This window comes from Rhea pennata, chromosome 1 (genome assembly GCF_028389875.1).
Source record: "Rhea pennata isolate bPtePen1 chromosome 1, bPtePen1.pri, whole genome shotgun sequence".
NCBI lineage: Eukaryota > Metazoa > Chordata > Aves > Rheiformes > Rheidae > Rhea > Rhea pennata.
This window is the reverse complement of record NC_084663.1, coordinates 144,355,504-144,368,158: the sequence shown is the minus strand read 5'-3', so window position 1 is coordinate 144,368,158 and position 12,655 is coordinate 144,355,504. Positions and strand designations below refer to the sequence as shown.

Here is a 12,655-nt window from a genome sequence, read left to right as displayed (position 1 = left end):
CCTTGCTTTGCCTGAATGTGGAATGATGTGCTGGATCCAGCATGAGTTTTGGCTTCATACAGGCAGTGTTTGGGGAGTGGTGGAAATGTTGGCAGCGTGAGATTGCTGCCTTTGGCTGAGCAGAATCCAACTTCCTGAGGTTATTTTTGATTAAACACCCAAAGGGCATAGGGAATTGCATGGGCAATCAAGTGTTTCTGCTTGCCAACACTCTGATTTCTTAATGTGACTTTTGTATTTGATTTTCATGTAAAAGGTCCTTGAAGGTGAGCATCTTTGTATAGATCTTTGGGAGAATTTGTATATGTTGTCATGCAAGTGATTCATTGCTAGAAGTATATTATTAGCGCATAATATGATCCTAGTTTTTAGTGATTATCTTGAAGGTAATCTGTACTTGATTATGAGGTGAGAACATTTTGAATCCATAGCTAAAGCACCCCTACTTATTAGAGTAGCACAAATCATAATTCAATGATTGGGAAATGAGACTTTTTTTTGGAGCTGCTTGATTCCTTTGCTCTACAACAATATTAAGTTTTAAGTTACTTTACACTTTATTTTCGTGTATATTGGAACTTCTTTTAGTTTAAAGGCTAAAATTAAATTCTCAAAATCCAGAAGAAAAGTTCAGCATGCAAATTTGCAAAACACCTGAATGAAGATAAAGGAATTTGAAAGTATATGATGTTTTTTATCAGCTCAGTAGATGGCATTTCCATTAAGCTCTTAATGACAGCTCATTTCTTCATGTCTCATCTCTTTGATCTTTTTTTTAATAACATCTATTTGAGGCCCCTTTCTAAAGTTATTTTTGAACTCCTCTTTGGGAAAAAAAAAAGTATTTCTTATCCAATATGCAAAATCTTGAATCAATTTTTTATTTTGTGGGTAAAAATAATGTTATTTTCAATTGTTTTAGGGTTGTCAGGTACCATTCGTTATAGCTGATACACTGAGGTTGGAAAGGACACTCACTAGTAATCTCATTGAATTTGTTATATCCTGTGTTAACATCTGATCCTTTTCCAATGTCTTTTCATTCAATCTTGATGCATGTTGTTGGAAAAAATGAATTGCGACTCATTTTTATAGGCTTTATTGTCACCATAGTTTTCAGAGTGTAAGGATGGAACAGAAAAACTCTGGAATATTTGAGAGATTCTACCCATCTGTGTGACAGGTTTTGGTTCTGCTTGTTTGGTTTGGGTTTATTACACTTATGGATGGTGGAAATTGTTCCTTGTTTCTACATTTAGCCCTTCTGGTTTTTGTTTGTTTGTTTGTTTTTGTTTTGTTTTCACTAGTTTCTTCAGTTCTTTGCAAGCAGCAGCAAGTTAAAATGTAAATGTGATTGGAAAAGCAGAGATAGTCAGGCGCAGATTTCCTGATAGCCTTACTCTCTTTTGATCCTGACCACGTCACCTAGATCCTAGCATCGTTCTCTGAAGCCAGCAGGCTCGCTGGAGAGCACCCGCCTGCTTCAGAGAGCTTGACTGGAGCCTGCAAAGATTCACCTTTGGTTCTGTGTTGTCACGACTGGCTTTACGTCTGCTTGCTTTCTTGACTGAGCTGTTGCTTTTTCTCTGAAGACCGATAAAGTTCCTGTCTCGCTTGTTCACCTACAGACTTTGGGATCCTTCTGTAACGGCTTGGGAGTTGAAGCTTTGCCTAAGTAAGCTTTTCTGATGAGACCTTACACTTTGGGGTGGAAATGTATTCAGTTATGACGGTGGCAGCTTTCTGGCTGAATCTGAGATGGCTTTTGAATAGGAGATGAGAGATGGCAGGTTGGCTGTTTCTTCAAACTGTTGTTCAGTAGTACAGATTGCATTTAATCCACTTTGAGCTACAACTTGTTTGGCAATCTCAGTATATAAGCTTACAAAAGAGTGTCATAAAGGAAGGTCTGTCGTATTAAAAACATAAATAAAGCCCTCTGTAAAGGTGATACTACCAGAACAGTGCTAAGACTGTTATTCCCATGTCTTGTAGGGACACGTTGTAGCATCTTGATCATTTTAATAACTATCTTCCTGAATGCAGTACTTGTGTGATTTGTTGCAGCTTTGTGGGTATTTATTCATGGCTATTGTGGTTAATATTGCCGCAAAAATCAGACTGGAATCCAGTGTGGGATTATTAACCTGGGTGACTACTTTTTCAGCTTCTCTCTGCTATAACAGGAGTATAAATTTCTTTTCTGGGCTGATGCAAACCCACTTCCAAAATAATATTTTTTTAAATGGTTTTTACTGCAGGTTTGTTCCCAGAGGTGTACTTCCTTTTCTTAATTTTTTTAAAACCTGTTAAAACTTGCCATTTTTATGTAAACTGTCTTCAAAGTAACCATTCCCCCTCTAGCTTTCCTAGTTGCAGAGGCAGAAGTCCAGGCTTCCTGGATGATACCTTCTGCAGTTGTATCTTTTAACTTGATGTTTAAACCAATTTTAATTGATTGCTTATGCTGTACTTTTTGGATAGCTATGTCCTTAACGCGGAGCAAGAAGATTTTATTGCTATGTGTTTTTATAGACTTAGGAAAGATGAGAAGGGCCTGCCTCAAGCTTTCAACATCTTCTAACAATGCTCAGAAATTCATCTGAACGTAGAAACAAAACGAGCAGCGAGCACTTGCATTTCTTGCTAAGGAGTGAAAATGAGGAGTGCTGCTCTAGGTGCAGCTTGTCCGCCTCTCCCAAGGTCTTGCAGTGCACCCAGGAGGTCTGCAAAGCAGGAGCTGAAGGCTGCTGGCAGGGGAAGCCTTGTCGTGGGCACAACCTGCCCCTTTTTAGGGAGGGTTGTGGCCTTCAGGACGCGATAGTTGATGTAGTGGCTGGAGAAGCACAGTCTGGCTCTGGGCTGGAGGTAACCTCTCGGCGCCATTTGATCTGCTCTTGATTTTTGAATACATCCCTTTCAGCTACACCAGGTGGCAAGGTGAAAGTAGTCTCCTCCTCCCTTGCTCACTACACGGCAGTTAACTTGAAGTCTAGGGTCCCCCAAATCATTTTAATGAAAAGCCCATCTGGTTCAAGTACTTTCTACCTGTCAAACTGCTTTTGCCTAAGAGATTCGTGGAAATTTCTTGATCTGACTGGTGCCTGCACAAGCCATGTTAACTTGCTAGGCGGAAGCAAAATCCTGCAGCGTTTTACGTTTTCTGCTTTTTCGTGCAGCTCTTCTGTTGGGAGCTGGCCTCGTGTGCAGCATGGCTGCCTTGCTCCCCCTGTGTTGTTTCAGGTGTGAGAAGGTGAATTGGCAGGAAATACATTTTTATGTAATGAGAGTTCATAGTTCACTTACAAAATGATACAAATGCCACTTTTTGATAGCCTGTCCTGCTCTTCCCACCTGCCCATAAAAGGTCATATATCCTGACTTGGATTTTTTTTTATATCTAGTTGGAAAATGTATGTGCAAGTTCTTTTTCAACTTCCAGGAATGTGGGTAAATATTTTTTTGAAGCGTTTAGATCCAGTAAACTCAGGTTCTTAAATATAAAGGCAGTGGAAAATTTCCAGTGAATTAAGTAATTCTACTGCAAACAATTCCATTGCAATCTCTTCAAAGCCTTCTGACAGACCTCTCCTATCTGGAAATCCTATTTATCCTAGGGGCTTTGGATAATCTCAATTTACAATAACCGACAAGGAGGGTTAATCCATTTTTTTTTTTTTTTTTTTACACTATGTTTTTGTTAAAGTTTCAGACATGGACAGGCTGGCAGTTCTACTGCAGCTCTCTGGAGGTATTTCTGATCATTAAGTTTGCAGCCTGCTTGCGCCTATTTTGTTTTCCAAAAACCTGAACTGTTGCCTGGTCTTGAGGGATCACTTTTTGAATTATTTTCTCTAATGATTTGCACATTCAATACGTTGAAAAGATAGGGACAATTTTCCTTTTGTGTTAACTGTTACTGATTCTTATGCAGCAATAATACTGTCACCCTCAATGGCAGGACTTAGGAGAATGTATATGGACTTTTGTTGGCACTTGTTTAGAATATATTGTTGTTCTCTCTTGTGATCTCTGTTTTAAGGAATGGTGCAGAATTACCTTCTTTGCCATTCTCTATGCATCTTAAATGTTTAAATTGTGAAAAGCCCAATCCTTAGTTATGAAACTCTTGTTGGAACTGCAGAATTGCTTCTCGCTGATGCACTCGGTCACTTCTCTAACTTTTGAAAGCCACGTTTTATGTGAACTAAGCTACGATCAGGTGTCTTAAGGCTGACTAATGCCATTTTTCTCTAATTATTGCTTTTTAAAATCTGCCTTTTGTTTTAAATAGGCACTTTTTAAGGTGAGTTATATTTCTAAATCCTTGCCTCATTGTGCAGCCATCTTATTTCTAGGCCTCCACCCATTTCTCGGCTAGCAACTGCCACCATAGCAACTCTTCCCTTGGCTGAACAGATGGGACACTGAGGCTCCTCGTGGAGCGCCGCTAACGCTGTGCCGAGAATCAGCTGGCAGGTTGCGCTCCTTTCTGAAAAATTTAAAGCAAGCTCTGCTCATCAGAGGCGCGCCAATTTAAGGGTGCTTCGTGTCGTAAATAATACCATGTTCTGACAGTGGCTTACAGAAGTAAAACACAGTGGCCAAGCTTGGAGTATGTGTGTGCCTCCAGGCTCTTCAGAGGAAGGCTGCCTGTCCTGCGAGGAGCCTGCTGTGTACCGGCGGGGTCCATGCAGCCTTTGGGATTTTTTTATATGTATTTTTCTCTTCCTCCTTCCCCACTAGAATGGTTGCCATCAAAAAAATTTTTTTCCCCCCTCTTTAGGATGCGTCAGGATGAAACGCCACAGGCATCTAAGCACCAGTGACAGTTCAGACAATGAGAGTGAGTAATATGTACTAGTTTTTCTTTGGTCTATCACCCCCTTGTGGTTTCCTTCTGTGGTTTGAGGGCAAACTGTTTCACCTGTTATAACTAAAAAAAAAAAATAAAAAAAAAATGTTTCTTGCTTGATTCTGTTTTCTGCATTCTCTAGTCTTTGGTGTTCTGAATGCTTTTACTGGAGGGAAATGAAGCTGAGAATCCTATGAATTCAGGGGAGAATTTTGAATGTTCACAATTTCAGTAGAAATTTGCATGTCTCTGCCTTTCGGATTTAGGAAAAAAAGTCTGTAATTCAGAAGAAATTTCACTCAAAGTTTTCAGACAGCTAGAGTTATTTTGTTAAAAAAAAAAGTCATTTTGTCTTGTAGTGTGCAGAGCCTCCACTTTAAAATTACTGGAGGTGAAGAGCTGTTTGAACATGCATTTGTTGAGGTTTCTTATATTGGTCCTTGATCTTTCTAACTTCAATCTGTTGTATACATTAGTAAAGTTATGTTTTGAAAGTTCCTTGGCAGACATCTGGCTGAGGTTGCACCTTCCCATTTTAGCTATATAAAACTGTATGGCAGTGGTCTGGTCCGTTTCTTTTAAATCTAAAGCCCACTTAATAACTCTATACATAATGATAATTCATTCTCACATTTATTGGAAGTCGTTAGTGCGTCATGTACTGAACTAGCATTTTGCCCAGAAATGTCTAGACATGATACTATTTTTTTGCATATCTTTTCAGCATATTTGAATACCATTGCTTTTGTTTTTCTAGAACTTGCAGGCTTTCTATCCTCAGTTTTGCTCCTCCTACTACTTTTGCTAGAAAGGAAATGAAGGAAGGTGATCCACATGCTTGTTTTTCTGTTTACTTACACTTGTATCAGGTAGAGCAGAATGTGCCTCTAAAATCAACATGCTGTGGTTTTGCAAAGAACAAGCGGAACAGAAGGAGCTGTAATCAAGCCTACAGATTACATGAGTTTTTTTGCCCACGTCTTGTCAAGAATTGTGATAATTCAAGAGACTAGAGTGCCTTGTGTTTTACTGAGCACTTAAATGATTTGAAATGAGCTATAATGTTTTTGTTTTTGTTCTGTTTTTTTTAAACAGGTCCTTCCACTTCCTTTTCTTCTTGTTCTAAATACAGGAGCAAGTCAAAAACACCAGCAAATGAACAAAAGAAACCTGCTGAGGTAAGAACTGGGGTTCAAGACTTGTTGCTCATAATTCTTTCTGTCGTGTAGTTTTCGTGTTTCGAAGCCTTAAAATAGTGAGCTTTAGACTAGTGCCACTGAGGCCTTTCGTTGCCTATCAGTTTCCTGATGAATCTGTTTCTTCCTGCTCTACGCATATTATAGGACCCATGTTTGATGTCGCAAAATGACTTACTGGATTGCAAACAATGACACATACTTCTTTCTTCCCCTGGAAGTTAGTCTTGCTTTAAAATTGAAAAACTGGGATGGTCTTGTGCTTTGAGATCATGTCAAAAGTGGTTTGTATGTATATGGGAAGGATACCTTCCTTTTGCTTTAGGATAAAACGGCAGGATGCTTCAGTTGACTGGATGTATATGAACAGTGCTTGCTCATTTTTGTTGGATTTTTTTTTTCTGCTTTTGAGCTGTTACTTTCAATAAAGTTTGCTGTCCTTACCTGTTAGGACCATTCTGCATATACTCTTTTCACCACTCTCACTGGATTTTATATAGCCTAACTGAGTCCTCTTTCCTTTAGTGTTTTTGTGTGATTCTGTGCTCAAACCCATCTCTCAGACATTACTCCAGTAGCCCTCTTCTGGGGAGATTTATTGGCTGTTTTTTCCACATCCGATGCTTGCTTCTTAATGACCGAAGTCAGAAAATAACCATAAATGGGCAGTGTTTCTTGTAGTTAATTCCCCTTGCTTTCTATCGCGTTCCCTCTAAATGAGTCCTTCAACATGTTAGTGTGACTGTTGATGCCTGAGGCTATTGAAAAAAGATCTACCAAAAAACACTTTGTTTCTCTAGAATTTAATACAGAGACTTATAGCCCAGAAGTAATTTTCTGTATCATACCGAATGATAGCTTTTTAGCTGCTTGGATATTACTGTGGGAGACTGTGTAAACATAGAGATTGTACTTATATAGCAAGAGCTATTTAGCAAACTTACCTTATGTTTCTTTCTAAATGCTGCTTACTAGTGAATTTAGTTTGGTAAGAACAAGGTAAATATTACAGAATAGATCCTTTTCTTGGAAGTTTAATTTTTGTTGTAGATTGATTAAATGTATTGATTTGTTTCTAAAAGAGAATATTGTATGACTGTTTCAACAAAAGTAAAATTGGCCAGAAAGCTATGTAATGCTTTATGACACTGAGAAGGCTAATAAACTCTGCTATTTTACCTGCAAAATTCTGGTCTTTAAAATTCTTACAGAACTATAATCCTTAATCTTAAAAACAACTTGCAGCTACTGAAATCTTGTAATTGTGCTCGCAGTTTGTCCGTGCAGTAGCTTTGTCATTTGCCTAATTGAGCAAACGGGAACCGAAACAAATGCATTGCCAGGCAAGCTGCTGTTTGAAGTGTACCTCGGTGCCAGTCCTTTACCAGTTCCACTTCCCTGCCAAGTTACCCGGCCTGCTTCTTGCACCTCTTCCTCTTAAGGGTTGTCCTGTTACTGGATTCTTTGCCTCTGCTTCATGTGGTCTGTCTTTGCGTGTGCCTGTACATAGAGTTAACTATGGAGATGTAGCCCATATATACAGTATTCCTATTTACATAACTTCTAGGAATTAAAATGAGCGGTGTTTTCAGTTCCTCCTCCTGTGATCTTCTTTGCTGCTTTATACCTATTCCAAGATAGAATCTTGGGCCCTTTAACGTTTGAAAATACTAAACTTTGTGGAGCAAGAACTAGAATATATACTCTGAATTTTAAAGAAGTGATTCCTAATTTCATTCCAGCAATATTATCAAATTTTGAAATACTTTCACTCCCATAATGTTTTATGGGATTTCTTTAAGACAAAAAAAGGAGAAAAGAAATCTCAAACCTTAGAATATTTCCTGTTCTGGAAGAATGCCCTGAATGTTCCTGAATAATAATAATAATAATAATAATAATAAAGAATAAATAAATAAGAAAAAAAAACCCTAAGGAAGGGAAGGGGGGGGGGTGACAGTAATAATCTATACCCTTTGTGCGCAGGACTTTGGCTATCTTTCCATTTTTTGTTTGCTAGAAACAAACACTTCTTCCAACCTCTAGAAAAGCATATACTGGACAGGGCATTACATGAAATGCTATTATCAGCAGAGCATCAAAATTGGTTATTTATGCACAAACTGCTGATAGGGGTGTAAAGCAAAGACTGAAGAGAGACCCACCACCACACACCCTTCCAAAAAACATGTTATAATAATTCCATAAATTTATTGTAATAATAGTTACTTAACATGTATTTTATAGAAACTGAAAATTTCAGACTGACCGCATCCTTGTAACAAGAGATCTCTTTTAGCAAGTGGGCTTTGGTCTCCTTTCACTCACCTCTGCTTACCAGGCAGCAGACTGTTTCTTGAGTTAGTGATGCAAAAAATCTAAAAGGTCAAAGCTATAAATAACTGTTTGGGAATATTTTTGCTCATGGTCTTCATTAATTTTTTTTTCATGCTAGTAAACCTGGTTTTCTCAATTAAATTGCATATGGATGCTTAGAATTTTTTCAACTTCCTCAACCTTCTACAGCTCAAGTATTCCTGAGTATCTGAATTTTCTTTCCAAAAAAGTCCACTTTTTTTTTGGTACTGTGACCAACAAACAAGTTACTATATTTGCCAGCTGCTTCACAGGACTTCTCTGTATGTGCTGTGCTCCCCTGTGGTAGCCTGTGAAAAATGCGAAGTAGCTGTAATTGAGGATCATTCTACCTTGAATTACTTCGTATTTATTTCAGAATCGAGGTGGGCACATGACTAACTTCTGTGGAGCCGAGCGATTTATTGTTGGAATGTAAATGTCAAAGCCCGTTCGCAGAGCCTGGTTTGCCAGGTCTCCGTGTGAATGCCACAGCAATGTTACCGAGTCAGACCTGAGGTCCGTTTATCCCATTATACTCCTTGGAGAAGAGCAGGAGAACAGGGCAAGCATATAATGATACTTCAGAATACTGTGTTGCCCTAGGTAATTTTAAAGGCAAGACTGTGGCTGTTTCTTTGTGCTCTGCTTTTAGATTTTGATGTGTTGCAAGCCACTCAAATGGTGACTTCGAAATTCTACTAGCTAGTTAGCTTTAGCATTTACTTTGAATAACTGAATTTTGTTAAGGTTACAGGCATACTAGTAATATAAAACTTTTATACAGTATAAAAACTTTATGATGATTTTGGCCACATGCCATTTGCAGTGTTGCCCCTTACGGATTGAAACTCAGACAGGAGTCACTCACAGATCTAAACACTAGGCTGTGTGGGAGTAGTAGGGTAGGAGGCACTTGGATGTCTAGCTCAGCGTGAAACCTGTACTTCGCTGTTTCCTGTCTCCGAGGAAGTTGCAGCAGACGATGGTAGACTATTTAGAATCGTTTTTACAGGGAGAACCTATTAGCTGGACCATCCTGAATGACTGTTTCTTTTCCTTTGGGCTTGTGGGGGCACAGAAGAGAATAGAAGTTTGTGATACTCAAACTTATATACATGTATTTTTAAGTCCTTGTTCCCTCTTACATCTGTAAAATAGTTAAGTTAGGATTGTGCTTTCTTTCAATTCTGTTCATATAAGATGGTAGTATTTTACCTGTTTTTGCAAATCGGGTTTTGAATCCTACAGCAGCAATAGTAGGTTATATCCCATATTGCTGCTAGCAACAGCTGTGTTATCATGTGAACTGTAACTTGTTTTTCACAAGTTTCTTTCTACTTTCTTGGGTATAACTTGGGTGTGTGAAACTCTTTTTCTTTTCTTTTCTTTTTTTCTTCTGTCTTTTTTCTTTTCTTTTTTTCTTTTCTTTTTTTTTTTTTTTTTTTGAATTGGTGCTTATCTGCCACATTCATCACGGGTCTTGACCATGAGGAGCACCTGGTAAGACTAGACTCTCAGCAGAGAATGGATTTCTTTTTTGGTGTGAGAGGGATAGAGCTTGTTCTGTGAATGAATGGGCAATATGATTAAATCATTGCTTTACATGCACTATGCATAACAGGAGAGTGTTACCTTTACACGTATGCCTGCCTTCAAAGGTTCTGAATTAACTGCATCAGCTTGGATATCTGTATAGGCTTCTCAAGACCTCTGGTGAACTTGCCTTAATACATTTTAATAAGCTGCATTTTTTGCCTTCATGGATTAGTTGATGCAAAAATTTACAATACTTTATATAAATTAGAGGTGCAACCTTGCTGGTTACTTTCATCAGCCTTTTTTACTATCTCAGGAAGGATATTTGAACACTCTAGCAAACGCTAACAAGAGCATATAAAGGCATGGAAAAGCTTTCTCATGAAAGGCTGAGCTGTTCTACCTTTGGTATTGAATGAGCAGGCATAATAGTAAAGTATCAATGGTATGAAAACAGTAAAACTAGAGCTTCAGTGTTGCCTGGCCTCTTGGTAGAAGAATTGGGGAGGAAGGGTGGGCAGAGAATGAATGAGGTTAAAAGTTAGGAAATATGGAGCAATTTAAAAGGATTTCCTTTTCTAAGCATCATGTAATTAGACTATGAAGCTCATCTGCCACAGGAAGTTGTTGAGACTGAAAATTAAACAAGATTTAAACAGGAACTGAACAGATGAAAACAGGTACAGTTTTTTCTAAATATCTGTATAAGTAATAGGCTTTTAAAATTAATTGTAAGAATTAAATCCCTGAATCTAAAGCTTATCTCTGATTAGCAGGCAGAAAAGTGTTCTTACACAATTCTTGCATATTCTTCTGGCTCCTGAGATACTGTCAGAGACATGATGTTAGGTGGGGTTGATTTTATATCTGATTTCCTGGCATTCCAAAGGAGACTCAGAAGATTCGTGGCCTTTCCAGAAAAAAAAGTAAAATATTTCATTTGCTTGAGGCCTGAATAATCTGTAAAAATAGTTTTAGGGAATACGAGTTCATAGATGAGGTTTTACTGCAGGAACGTGTCCAAATTATTTGAATGTTTCCTTTGAGGAGTACAAATTCAACACTCTGTTTTCATCTGCCTTAGCTTTTTAAACATCTTTAATTTTTCAGTCCAGTTGGTATGTGTACTTGGAACTATAACTTCATTTCTATTTTTAAATTATTTTGCCTTTTATTTATTTTACTACAAAAAATGAACAGAACTGCCTTGAGACTCTAGACTTCTTTGTAACAGGTGTCTTAATTCAGAAGCTTCATGCCCAGCTTGCAATACCTTAACTAGAAAAGTTTTACCTTTCCCATACATACCCACCAAATTTTGCAAAGTAGCGTCCCCTAGAACTTCACCCTTGGGAAGCAGGAAGTCTTTTGCATGCATTGTCAAACATCTATATGAAGATTAGACGTATTTAAGTATTATGTGACAGAGTTACACTTCTGGTAACTCTTACTACAATATGGCTTCTATTTTGTTGTTTATGTGGTGATTTCAGTTGTAGACTGCTGCTTTGTAAGTGTCTTTAAATTTTGCTGAGGATGTTTTACTTGAGAGATGAGATAGAGTAAGCTTTGAATCACAGAATGCTTGAGGTTGGAAGGGATCTCTGGAGATCATCTAGTCCAAGCTGCCTGATCTGCTTGTAGGTGATTTAACTTCCAAATAAAAAATTACCAGGTCCTTTTGAAAGTGAGTGGAAAGATGGTTTGACCCAAAACATGGTGAAAAACTCTTGTGTAATTTGCTGAAAATGCCTACTGTAGTATAAGTATTTGGCATATGAAATTTCATTGTTGGCCTTTGAGATGGGTTGTGAATAAGACTTCAGAAAAATACTAGCTGTTTCAGCTTTCTCTTGATTGACCTTTGTCTCATGTTATTTTCTATAAAAGATTTTTAAGAGTGTAGTCCTTATTTAAAAAAAAAAAAAAAAAAAAAGAAGAAGAAGAAGAAAGATCACTACTTTTTGTTTCCCAGAGAGTGGGCTTTCTGACTCTATAAATAGTGGACGTGAGGAAAGGAGATGTATTTTGCTGATTCATTTAGGGGCCCTGTGAGGCACCAGAGGAAGTCTAAGGAGTGAAGCAATTAGATGCAATCCAGGATAAATCCTACTTTGATTCAAACAGCAGAAGAGCAATCAACACATAATTTATTAAAGTTTTGAGGTATGGTTCCCAATCCTGGCCCAAATGGCCATAGCGAGAGGCTTACCCTTGTGGTGTTTTGTTGTAAGCAGGTGGTCAAAGTACCAGAAAGCTTAGAGGATGTCACTAGAAGGAGCACTCTTTATTACCACATTTTTAAGAGGCAATGCAACTGGTTCAAGTTCTGCTTCTGTCCCTCCTGCATGTGTTGGGGGAAGACAACAGAAATGAGCAATAGGATCTGTCAACTTCAGCAGAAGCTGACAGAGGTTTGAAAAAAAAGGTATTGAACTCTAGTTTTCCATTTTGGAAATGCAATCTTAAGCTTGCGTTGGTCATGAGCAAAAGGTGCCCCAGTGTCTGTGCAAATCTGCTGTTTGAATTGTTTGGAAAATGCGGAGCCTGTAGAAGGCTGTTGTATAGCCAAGAACACATTCTCTTTCTTTGATGCTGATCTTTTGCTGTAATGCTCTATATCGCTACTTGCATCCTTCCCAACATCTTTAGTGGATAAGGATCCTGCCGGGGGGTGGGGGGGGAATGGGGATGTGTTCTTTGTTGCACA

The 12,655-nt window shown here is 38.3% G+C and overlaps 1 protein-coding gene across 2 annotated transcripts in view; it reads left to right on the top strand.

Annotated features, from left to right (window-relative positions):
* The window catches only part of JADE3 (jade family PHD finger 3), a 69,947-nt gene that overhangs the window by 29,203 nt on the left and 28,089 nt on the right, over nucleotides 1–12,655 (top strand). For both annotated transcript variants that reach the window (XM_062601551.1, XM_062601552.1), the window contains 2 exons: nucleotides 4,787–4,846; nucleotides 5,951–6,033. In XM_062601551.1, the coding sequence (XP_062457535.1) occupies nucleotides 4,798–4,846; nucleotides 5,951–6,033 (132 nt within the window). In that variant the 5' untranslated portion in view covers nucleotides 4,787–4,797. The remainder of the gene's footprint in view (nucleotides 1–4,786; nucleotides 4,847–5,950; nucleotides 6,034–12,655) is intronic.